This window comes from Suricata suricatta, chromosome 13 (genome assembly GCF_006229205.1).
Source record: "Suricata suricatta isolate VVHF042 chromosome 13, meerkat_22Aug2017_6uvM2_HiC, whole genome shotgun sequence".
NCBI classification, from domain to species: Eukaryota; Metazoa; Chordata; class Mammalia; order Carnivora; family Herpestidae; genus Suricata; species Suricata suricatta.
The window spans coordinates 2,113,374-2,125,775 of NC_043712.1; the positions used below are offsets into that span (position 1 = coordinate 2,113,374).

Below are 12,402 nucleotides of genomic sequence, written 5' to 3' on the forward strand. Positions count from 1 at the left end.
GAGAGCCTGAAAACAGGGACCCCACCTGGGAACAGGGGGTCCTGCATCGAGCGGAGGGCAAGGGGGCTGTGCAGTGCTGTCCATGGCCCGGGGATCTGAAAGCCCTCTGGGCGCTTTGGTGAGGGCAGCAGCTCACGGGGGTAAGGGTGAGGGGAGCTGGGTCACCGCTCCTCTCCCCTCGCGCCCCCCACCCCACTCCCCGCGCCAAGAGGCTGAATATTTTCAGAAACAGCGCCACCTGGTGGCCATATGTGAGCACAACACCCTGGGAGAGCCGGACCCGAGCCAGGGACGCAGCCCCAGGATGGACACCATTGCCCCAAGAGGGACCGGCAGGCAGACTGGAAGGTGGGTCCCCCACCCCCGGCCCCCGCACTGGGACCGGCAGCCTGGGCTGCCCTCACGGAACGCGCCCCTGGCAGGGAGCTTCCTTCCTGATCGCTATGGGCTTTGTCTCAGTTTCCGAGAAGAGCATGAGAGCGCCCTCTCCTAGTGGGACGGTCGTTTCCCCCTAATTCTGCCAGCGTTTATTTTACATATTTTCAGGCTACGTTGGGAAGTGTATTAAGCTCCAGGATGGTTCTAGCTTATTTCAATGTCCCTTTTGATGATGAAATAACGAACCTCTTTATCCGGTGAGGTGCTGCTAAGTATCTAACATTTGGCGCTCAGGGTGGGGAGCGTCAGCTGACTTCTTTGGTGTGAACCCGCCCACCGGCGCCAAGTTCAAGCTGCCAGTGGGGAGTCGCTGAACCCAGAGTTGGAAAGAGGCACACAGGACAGGCTCCGCAAACTGGCATGGCGCCTTGTGACACACCACTGCTTACACGTTAAGGATGGTTTGTGCCCCAAAGCAAATATTGGTCTGATATCAATATTGTTATTTTTTTAAAAAATGTTTATTCAGTTATGAGAGAGAGAGAGAGAAAGACAAAGTGTGAACAGAAGAGGGTGAGAGGGAAAGAGGGAGACACAGAATCCGCAGCAGCTCCAGGCTCCGAGCTGTCAGCACAGAGCCCGACGCGGGGCTCAAACTCACAAACCGTGAGATCGTGACCTGAGCCGAAGCCGGACGCCTGACTGACGGAGCCCCCGGCGCCCCTGGTACCAATATTGTTCCATCCACTTTCTCTGACCTGCCTGCCTGGTGCATCTTTTCCCATCGCTCTGCTTTTGCTATTCCCGTGACGTGAAGTCTCAGTGGTGTCCAGCACATTCCTACTTTGGAGTGTGACACAGAGCTGTGACCTTCTACCGCTGGGGACAACAGCTTCTCCCAGAGCCGGCAGAGCTGGGTGTGGGCGGTGTCCACTCCTGGAACACGATTTGTCTCTTTTCTGCTGAACTTGCTGAGCTCCTTAGCCCCAGAGGAAAATGGAGGCACACACTTAGCACGTTGGTTAGGGTTTGGGGTTTAGCGGTGGTGTCAGAAGGCATTTCTTCTCCCAAGAAAATATATCAAACCAGGGGCGCCTGGGGGGCTCAGTCGGTTGAGCGTCCAACTTCGGCTCAGGTCATGATCTCGTGGTCCATGAGTTCGAGCCCCACGTCAGGCTGTGCTGACAGCTCAGAGCCTGGAGCCTGCTTCGGATTCTGTGTCTCCCTCTCCCCCATTCTCTCTCCCTCTCCTTCAAAAATAAAGGTTAAAAAAAAAAGCCTTTAAAAAATACGTCAGGGCAAACATGTCACGGGGCAGTTGAAACAGAAACTCCTGTCCCTCCCACGTGCATGCAGCCCAGCCCCCGCAGGACGCAGGCGGAGCCCACTTGTGTGAGGGAGTCGAGGGACTGAGGGTATGTTCGGATTTGAAGCGGATTGGACCTGGACAGTCCAGCTCAGCGTTCGCGCACCTGCCCCGGACCAAGGCCGTACATCCATCGCCAGGACACGCCGTGGCCGGGCCCCCGTCTTTGGCCCGCAGTTCCCTCGTGGCCTTCGGTCTCTGCCATCGCCTCCCGTTTCCTTTCTCTGGTAATCAGACCCGGAATAAAGACTCCATTTCCCAGCCCCCTTGGCAGCCACGTGTGGCCATATGACCAAGTTATGGCCAGTGGGAGTTGGTGAGTGAAACTTCCAGAAGGTGTCCTTAAAGAGATGCCATGCCCCTTCCTGCTCCTTCTCCTTCCTATTGGCTGGAATGCAGATTCCAAGGCTGGAGCTGAAGTCCCGTCTGGGAGGAGGTGAGGCCACACCCCAGGGACCAAAGAGAAAACCCAGAGACCTAGGTTCCTGACCCTGTGAGTCACTGCCCAGAACATTCGGTGAGCAAGAAACAGTCATCTCGTCTTCTGGGCTGCCCATCACTGGTGGCCAGACTGTAACACTAAGCGCCCTAGGCCTGCACTGGGGGAGAGCGGCAGGGGACTGGGGGCAGGGGTCTTGTGAGCCCCCTCGTTACGGCCCCAAGTGCACGAGGGGAGGGGTCAGATGTGGAAGGGCTGTCCAGAGAGAATCCGGGGGGCAAACCCCTGCACATCCTACATGCACCTGCCGGCTTCCTTTTTCTAGGGCGAGGGAAGGACCAAAACGAAATTGTTAAGGAAAATAAATACAGCAACCACGACTGAAGAACAACGGTCTGCATTTAACACACAAACTTTGTAAAACCTCATCACGGGGCCTCCCTGCCCGCCGCCCCTCCTCCAGCCACGGGACAAGTCAGAGCCACAATTGTAAAACCCTGTACTTCGTGCACATTCGATACCTTTGTCATTGTCTACTTGGAAAAATTACACCTTAACTAGGTAATATGAACATGCTCCACAGAGACGTAAAACTCGTCCGAGGAAGCCGTGTGTGGTTTCAGCCCTGAGGAAAGCCTACCTCCAGGTCCCTGCGTTTGTGTTATGAGCTGTCAAGGTCACCAACGTACGTTCAAGTTCAGTTTCAGTGGTGCACTACAAGCTGCGCTATCAGATATGTTTATCCTCTAAAATTTAAGAATAAATTTGAGGGGCGCCTGGATGGCTCAGTCAGTTAAGCCTCCGACTCCGGCTCAGGTCAGATCTCACGTTCGTGGGTTCGAGCCCCGCGTCGGGCTCTGTGCTGACAGCTAGCTCAGAGCCTGGAGCTGCTTCCAGTTCTGCGTCTCCTTCTCTCTCTGACCCTCCCCCTCTCATGCTCTGTCTCTCTCTGTATCCAAAATAAACAAAAAACATTAAAAAAAAAAGGAATAAATTTGAAACATTTTATAGTTTTCTTCTTGATTTTTAATTATTTTGAAGTATGTTTATTTGTAAACACATGGAGGGTTCCTGTGTATTTTTTATTACTGATTTCTAACCTCACTCATTGTGGGGAGAGAAACTAGTCTCTAAGATAATTTGAAATTCTTTGAGATCTGCTTTATGGGCCAGTAGGAGGGAAATCTTCGTGGAGATGCCGTGTCTATCCAAGAAGCCGCCACGTCCTGCATACGCAGTAGCTAATTGTTATTTCACTCTCTATCCTTACTTTTCTTGCTTTCAGTGTCTGCTTCACTTTTCAGTTACACAGAGAGAGAGAGAAAGTTATGTTAACGCTTCCCATCTATAATGGTGGGTTTGTCTCCCTCTTTCTGTTCTTCCGTCAATTTTGCCTTATGAATTCCCCAGTTATAGAGAGCATACCAGTTTAAAACGGTCACGTGTTTCTAATCAATGAGTTTTATCCTTGTGTAATAAGCCTTTTAAAACTCTGGTGATGCCTTTTTTTGTTCGGTTTGCTTTAACATCTATTTGGTATGGCATTAACTTTTAACTCGACTACACGGTGAATTTCTATCTTTATCTTCGAAGTCCAGGGTTAGCTACTCTGGGTTATTTTGTCCTGAGGCAAACCAATGCCTTTCCCTTCTTTTACTTCTGGAAAGTTAACAAACTGATGGGAGCCTTTGTCCTGTTTGGTGGTTTTGGTTTAACCACATGTGTTAATTTCCTTTTCACCACAGGGGTGCTCCTTGAGATGCCCGGCTTTATGCAGGAGAGCAGTTCCCGCTCCTGGCCTCCCAGGTCCTGGGGTCGGCGTCTTGAGCGCTGGAATCCCTGGTCTCAACCCCAGAGGCTTGAGATCCTAGCGCCTGCCCTGGCACTGGCGCCCAGTATCTGCTCTGGTTTTGTGTCTCTCCCTTCTGGAGCAGGCCGCCCCGTTCCCAGCTCAGTCTGCATTCTCTTGTGTTTTGTAGGGGGGCGATTCCCACCTCTGGCCCAGGGAGCTTTTCTAAAACTCCACATGGCGGCCTCTGAGGCAGCCCTACCCAGGAGAGTCCACACTGTCAGAATGAAGGGACACGATGCCCATGTGCCCGGAAGAGCCCTGGGGGCAGCATGCCCTCTGACCAGGAGTGGGCGGCTCCCATCTGCTCTCCCACATCCCGGGGTGACCTCAGGCAGACAGGCTCCTCCTCCCGCAGGGCCCCCAGCCCATCCACAGGCGGACCCTTAAGCAGGCCTGGGGCTGCCCACTCTTCCCGGGTCTGGACTCCACAACAGGTGCTCTGAGGCCCTCCCTTGAAGCCCCCAGCTCCTGGCGTCCCCAAGTCCCCCTGCACTTCCCCTCATGCGGCTGGAGCTCCCTGCTTCCTGGTCTGGGCCAGCTTGCTTGGCCCTGCTAGGGGGGCAGCCGGGGACCACGGGCCCAAGGGCTGTGAGGGAGCGTCCGTGCCTGCCCGTCCCCCACGTGTGTGTGAGAACTCAGAACCGCAGCTGCCTCTCGCGGGAGGCGGGGTCGGGACAACCGGCCTCACAGGGCCTTGGGCCTGACACGTTCATCCAGAGGGGCTGCTCCGGAAAAGGCGGGCCTCCCGTCGGGTTCTCAGAGGCCTCACAGTGAGCCAGACTCAAGGGCTCTGGGTCCCAGAGACCAGGGGTGGGTGGGCTCCAACCCTCCATTTCTGTCACCCCAAGCACCTGCACTCACCTCCCGGTTCGCAACAGAATCTGAGCACCTGCTGTGTACCGGACTCCAAGTCTTACTTGGTCCTCACAACCGTGAGGTGGGTCCCAGGCTGGTCACCACCCCGTCTGCCATGCTCCTCTCTCCTCAGTAACAGGACCCCAACCCTCTCCAGGGTGGCCACGTGCCCGGCTCAAGTCCTGCAGTAGGTCTCCAGCCTCCACCGTGGCCAGGAGTGGCCACGTGCCTCAGCTCGGGGTAAGGAGGGGGAGGGGAAGCACTGTGCCCACATCTGCCTCTGCCTATGGCCTCGATGGCAGGAGCTCCAGCAGCCACTGTGGACCGTAAGGCCACGGTGAGGATGGAAGCACAGGCTGGGGGCGGGGGGGAGGGAGGAGCCCGGGTTGGGGGAGAGGGCGCCAAGCCGTCCTGGGACTACCTACTTCTCCATAAGGGAGAAATAAGCCTCTCCCTAACTATTCTGATTTTCTCTATCACGGGCTGCAGACCCACTCTTTGGAGAGAATATTATAATTTTTTATCTCCAACATGTACATATAAAGAAACTGGCTCGAGACCTGAAGGGCGTGGCCAGACGCAGGCCTGGGGTTGGGTCCCGCCCAAACCAGAAGACCGCCTCCGATGGCCTGGCCGAGGAGGAGGCAGTGGGGCACGGGGTCGGCCGGGGAGGCGCCTGGGCAGGGGCGCCGGCGTCAGGGTCTCCTCCAGCCCCACAGCCTCGGCCATCCCTGGGCCTTGCCCTGACCCAGGCCCCGGCACCCTAGGCCGACAGAGTCGGGGGGGGGGGGGGGGGCAGACTCCGCCCACGCGGAGGAGGGGCCCGGCCACTCCCTCCTCCCTGGCATGAAAGGCCAGCCACTCCCGCAGAAAAGAACCTAGGTTTATTTGCAGTAAAAACCGTGGTCTGGAAAAAACCTATTGGCAAATGTACAGTTTGCGCCCCCCTGGGGGTCGGCCCCGGCGGTGGGACCCCCAGGCCCCTGACCCGCATGCACCAGGCTCCTAAGTGCGCACAGCTACCGTCAGGCCCCAGGTCCAAAGTCCCTCCGGAGGGCGTCCTATGAACCCCCACCCTGCTGCCCAGCGCCCGGCCCGCCGCCCTCCGGGTTCATGCAGCGCACACCCAACCCAACCCAAACCAAGTCAACCATGTTTCCAAACAAACGAAAAACAAAACATTCACAAAAGCCAGCGTTCTGCATTATGTTTTCTCAGTGTCCTCCGCCGTCGCCGTCTTGCTTCAGATGACCTCACACACACCTGGCTCTCCTGCTCTTAGAAAACACCTTCCTCACGATTCACAGACACACAGCGGGAGCTTTGGATGAAATAATTAGTTTTTTCCCTTAAAAAACAAACAAGCCAAACCAAAAACAAAACAACACAACAAAAACGGAACCTTTCTGACAACAGTAAACACGAAAGGGCCGCTGGCTTCTGCCACCCCCACCCCAGGCTCGAGGCCGGCGCGGGAGCGAGGGCTGCGTGCAAAGTGCCGGGTGCGCCCTGCCGGTGGGGACGCGGCTGCTCTCTCCGAGGCCAACTCTCCGCATCCCTCCTCTCGCCCCTCTGCCCCCAAACACGATCCTGTTCACACTCGCATCTCAAGCCTCTGGGACCACCCACGCTCTTCCCTGACCCCGGACCCCCGACCGCTCCCCGCCTGCTCCCCGGGCCGGACACTGTGCCTGTGAGCCGAGCCCGGAGACCACACGGCTGACTGCAGAGGAAGCCCGGGGTGCAGAGTGCCAACGGGCACCCCGCCCCCCTGCCGCAGGGGTAGCCTGCCCTGCGTGCGGCCTTGCCTGGGCCCCGGCCCCTGCAGCTCTGCAGGGGGCAGGGGCGCACACAGCCCAGGTCTCACCGGCAGCTTTGGCACGGAGCTCGAGGGGACACGGTGCCCCTGGGTCTCACGCAACGTCCAGGCTGAGAAAAAGGGTCTGGGCAGGATAGCCGGAGGTCAAAGGCCAGGAGGAGTCAGGAGGGGGGAGTTCAGGGGGTAGGGCCACCCCCAAGAGCACTTATTTCTGGCTGGCCTCAGGCCAAGTTCACGGGCTGTGGGAGGAAGACTTGCGAGGGCCCTCTGGGGCCACCCCGCTCGGCACGGGAGACCCGGGGGGGCCTCCTTCTGGACACGAGTGCGAGCAGCAGGGACGGAGCGAGGGGGAAACTCTGTTTCCGTCTCACCCCCATCAGGGTTTACAAACGGTGATTCCACCTGACAGCAGGACGGACTGGGGGCAGGGGCAGTACCGTTGACGGGGAGGAGGCTCGGCCCCTTGTTGTCGGCTCAGGCTCCCTCCTGAGAGGGGCCCCCCGGCCCCGGGGCGGCGCCTGCACACCGTGGGCAGGGCCGTGAGGAGGGCAATGCTCTTCCCCTGCACCTGAGCACAGCCGGGGCGGAGCAGGGGCTGCAGCAAACGGCCCAGCTCTGGTCCCGTCTGACCCTCTGGGCCCGAGGCCGCCCCCCTGGGAGCGAGCAGCAGGAAGCGGCAGGCTGAGTGTCCAGGGCTGAGCAGGGGGGTTGTGGGGGGGTCCCCTCTGCCGTCCCGGTCCTTCCTGGGCGAGCACCGCCGTGCAGACCTTGGCTCCCCGATGCGGTCTCAACGGGCCCGGGGCCAAGGGAGGCCTTCGCTGCCGCCCAGATCCTGGCTCAGGGCGCCCCGGGCTCCCTCCCCTCGGCGCCCTGGGGGCGGCCGTCACGACGGGGCGGCCCAGCCCCACTCTATGTACAAGCAGTGCACCCAGGACAGGCCGCCAAGAGCAGGCTGCCGGGGCCGGTTCCCACGTAGGGCTCTGAACACTCTCCCATCCCCACGGGCTGCTGAGGACCGGAAGGTCGGCGGGCATGTCCCCTCTGAGTCACAGAGCTGGAGACAGACTGCAGAGCTGGACTCTTCCAAGAAAACCCACGAGTCCCGTCCACGTCGCCGTGGTCACTGGATGCCCTCCTCTTCTACGTATGTTGACGGAAACCAGCCGATCTGAAAAAGACGGTGGGGTCACGGGAGGGTGTGTGCATGGGTCTGCACAGGTGCGCACGGGTCGGGGTGAGGGCCGGCAGAGGCTCGTGGAAATGGAGGATCCTTCAAAAGACTGGGGTTCAAAGCCAGGCTTCCCCCAAGGGGCAGCCCTGGCAAAGACTGTGTGCCCAGGGTAGGAAGGACTCCCCACTGCACCAGCCCCCTCCAGCCCCCTTCCCCTGCAGTTCACAATGACCTGCTGTCCATCTACCTGCCGGCCAGAAAACAATTCAATTCTCCCAGGAGGAAAATAACATCATGAGAAGCCTCAACAGCATTTGATACACAGGCTCATTAGTCATTGGGGAACCAGTGACAGAAACTAAGAGAAAATGCAGGTAATGGAAACCAATCTACAGGTCGTCCACGTGTGAGGGTCATCAGTCAGGAGATGTAAGTAACTCTGACATAATATGTTTGAGAAAACAGATGACAGAGCATAAAACCTCACCCGTGAACTGAAATCAGAGATAAAATTGACATCAAAGAACTGGGAAATATGACTGAAATTAAAAACTCACGAGGATTCAGATTAGACACAGTGGAAGGGAGCCCTGGTGGACTGGAAGACAGGCCAATGGAAAGTAGCTAGATGTGAAATAAGCAAATAGGCAGAAAACTCGTGAAACAAGGTAAGTAACACTCTGGACCATGATGGAAATACCGGACACCCATGTGATTACAGCCACAGAGGGAGAAGAGAGAAACCAGAGCTGAAGAAATGTCCAAGAACACTGAGGAGCCTCAAGCCAAGAATCTCCACAAACTCCAGCAGCGAATGAAGAGAAAGCCCACCCGGGCATATGACAGTAAAACTGACGAAAACCAGACTTTTCTTTCTTTCTCTTGTACGTAACCCACTGGGGAGTAATGGGCACATTCCCTGCAAAGAAGCAACACTGGGAAGTTGGCTGATTCTTCACAGAAATGGTGGAACTGGGGACAATGGATGGATGTCACCAAAGTGCCAGGGTACAACCCGGCTGGCCTCACACGTACGCCCTGGAGAACACGGTTCCCCAAAAAAGGGAGCAGGTCTCACTGGAGGTCTGACTGAGCCCCTGGGCCACGGACCCAGAGAAGGGAAAACTGCTCCTTACCACAGTCTGCCCCTCGATGGGTGTAAGAGAGAACGGCCAGAAAACCACTGGTTTTCAACCATGATGGAAATAACTGATAAGATTCATCAATAAATGATAAAACTAGGAGGTGAAAGTTTGATGGGGAGCAGGGTATTTGCCCGATCTCAAAGTATTACCCTACAAGTTACTAGTGAATTACGGTAACTTCATGGCGGAGAAACTCAACAGAAAACCGCTTTAACCACGGAATCAGAATTAACGTCACAACAATGGGCAAACTGACCTCATCCACCCCTGGAGGGGACACTACGGTACTGCAAAGGACACAGAACCCACGTTACGTTCCCACCAAAGACACATGACCTCAACCTCATCATGAAGAAAATATTGAATGGTTAAGAGGAGAACAAGCAGAGAGGGAAGGAGAAGATGAGGGATAAATACACGAACGACTCTTAATTGGTAAATCTGGGAACAAAGAACTACAGCAACTTTTCTCTAAGCTTAAAACTGTATCCAAACAAATTAGAGGGGCGCCTGGGTGGCTCAGTCAGTTAAGCTCTGGTCATGATCTTGCAGTTCATGAGTTTGAGCCTCACATCAGGCTCTGCGCTGATACCATGGAGCCTGCTTGGGATTCTCTCTCTCTCTCCTTCCCTCCCTCTCTCTTTCTATCCCTCTCCCTGTGTCCCTCCCTGCTCTCTAAAATAAATAAACATTAAGAAAAAACAACTTGTAAACATTTCCTACTGAGAGCTTTGAAAAAAAGGGAGTGAAACAAAGAGGTGTTCAGATTCCACGAAAACTGGGAATTTATCAGTAGCGCACTCACACTAGAACACATACTTAGAAGAAGGAATTTCAGGCAGCAGGAACATGCTTTTGGGTGGAAACACAACAAAGCAGGAAAGAATGGGGAGCCTGGGAAAGGTAAACAGGTAGGAGTTCTAAACGAACACTACCTGCTTAAAACAAAAACAATGTCTTATGGGGACTAAAGCACATGTAGAATTAAGATACATAACAGCACCTGCACCAAGTTTCGGACGGCCATGAGCACAGCCAGAGCTGTGAGTCCTCGCATTATGTGGGAAGCGCTAAAAGTTCTGATTTAAAACTCTCTCAGAAGTCAGAGTGCATGCTGTGATCCCTAAGTAACCACTTAAGTAAAGGAAAAGAATGTGTAACTCACAAGCCAACCAAGCAAGCAGGAAGTGGAATAGAAAAAAAGAAAGAGGAGGAGGAGGAGGAGAAAGAAGAAAGAAGGAGAAGAAGGAAGAGAAGGGGAAGAAGAAGGAGGAGGAGGAAGAAGAAGAAGAAATGGATATGACAAACAAAATAGACAGGTGATGGATTTAAATCTTAGCTCAGTAATTACAATAAATGTAAATGGGCTAATGCACTTATTAAAAGGCAGAGACTAACAAATCAGACTGGCTTTAAGAAATCTGTTTAAGATAATGTCTCATGTTACTTCTACCTTGAATTTAGGAATACGGGAAAGTCAAAAGTAAAGCAAGAGAGAGTGAAGTCTGCCAAGTAAAACATTAACTCCCCCTCCAGAAAGCTGGGTTGCTCAAATAGCAGACAAAGTAGACTTGAAAGCAAGAAGAATTACCAGAGACAAAAAGAATCATTTCATAACAGGGTCAAAGCAACAGGAATATTTGAGAACACTCCACACCAGCAGTTCTGAGTCACCTGGGAAACTGGTTTGCCCACGACGCCCATGAGCTGGGTGAGGAGGACCTATGTCTGTGCTCGTTGCATTACAGCCCCAGCTGCCTCCCACGCTGGTGCCCCACGGGCCACTTTGAAAACTAGTGGTTCACCCCTCCAGGTCAGCACCTAGGACCTGGTGGCCTCACACTTCCAAGGGGCTGCCGGGTGGAAAACGGATCTGACCCGAGGCCTCTGAGGGGCAGACAACATGCTAGGTGAAGGCAGACCAGCTCCCGCCACCTGGCAACGGAACGGCGAGCAACAGGAGCCAGGGCAGGAGACCCTGCACAGCCCAGTGTGCCTGCCTGTGGGCGGCCGCCCACACCAGCTCCGTGCCTGCTGGGTGAATGCTGGCAAACCCTGTCGAAGCCGGGGGTCCATACAGGCTGCAGGGATGAGGGGCCACGGAGTGCTCCAAGGTCATGGGTGGACAGGGAAGAGAGAGTCCTTAGGAAGAGCATGAAGGGGCAGGCAGAGTGGGTGGGAGCACGGTGTGCCCCTTCCCATGTGCCCAGGGTGGAAGACAGGCAGTGGGGACACCTGGGCCCTCCTGTCGTCCCGCGGCCTCTCCGCCTGCAAGAGCAGCTTGGGCACGTGCAGGTCACGTGGAGCGTGTGTGCAAAACGCATGACCCTGCTGCCGCCACAAAGGACCGCAGAGCGGGACCGAGTGCGGATGCAGGGTCACACAGGCCCGGGGAGCTCGGGGCTGGGCTCACGGGGCCGGCCTGCCCACCCCCCGCCCGGGCCGAGCGGCTCACCCGTCCGTTGGCCTCGCCCTTCCACCAGCCCTGGTCCCCGCCGATGCGGCTGTAGATCTTCACCAGGTCGCCTTCCCGCAGCGAGAGCTCACGCATGTCCCGGGCAGCAAAGCTGTACCTGGCCACGGCCGTGCCGATGACACGCGGTGTGAACACTGTCGGGGAGACGGACGGGGTCACGCAGCCGGCGGGGGTGGGCGGCAGGCCTGGCCCTCCTGCGGGCTGGCCCTGTGCCAGAGAGGAGGGCCGTCCAGCACACGGGCTCTGAGGGAACAGACTCCTCTCTGGTCCCCCCAGACCTGCAGCCCGTGGCCCATGCGACCCTCCCGTGAAGGCACCCAGAGCGGTCGCCACCCACACTGGGTCACAACCAGCAAGTGTGATCGCAGGCTCAGAGGGGGCGCTGGGGCGCCGACCACCACAACTCCCTGGGCCCCACCCCCGCCTGCCCAGTGCATGAGAGTCACCTGGCTCGTGGTCACTCAGCCGACCCGGCCTGCATGCTGAGGGAGCGCCTGGGCCAGACCCACCCAGCGGGGGACCCAGGAGTCCCGGTGGGCAGGTGGCCGTGGTGGAGAGGGCACACGGAGAGGGCTCTGGCGGCAGAAGGCCAAGCAGTCGAGCCCAACCAAGGCCCGGCCCCCCTCCCTCCAGGACCCGCCCAGTGGGGCCCGACCGGTGTGTTCCCACCGCCACCCCGGGGGTGGGCCCCCGGCTGTCCGCCGCTACCAGAGGCAAGCTCTCAGCGAGCGAGAGGGACAGTGGCTCACACGCTGGGGAGCAGCCGTCGGGGTGAGCGTGCGACAGGACGGCAGCGAGGGGGGTGGCGTCCCCAGTCCTGGTCCCGCCGGCCGAGCCGGCCCTTCCCCGTCCTGTGCCCTCGGTCCCGCCCTATGCCGGGCTACGGGCCGCTGCGGACACC

The 12,402-nt window shown here is 57.0% G+C and overlaps 1 protein-coding gene across 1 annotated transcript in view; it reads right to left on the minus strand.

Annotated features, from left to right (window-relative positions):
• Positions 1-5,752: 5,752 nt before the first annotated feature.
• VAV2 (vav guanine nucleotide exchange factor 2) overlaps positions 5,753-12,402 on the minus strand; it is a 119,568-nt gene continuing 112,918 nt past the window's right edge. The window contains exons 27-28 of the mRNA XM_029921025.1: positions 11,481-12,253; positions 5,753-7,877 (exon numbers count right to left, since the gene is read on the minus strand). Of these exons, the coding sequence (XP_029776885.1) occupies positions 7,830-7,877; positions 11,481-12,253 (821 nt within the window). The 3' untranslated portion in view covers positions 5,753-7,829. The remainder of the gene's footprint in view (positions 7,878-11,480; positions 12,254-12,402) is intronic.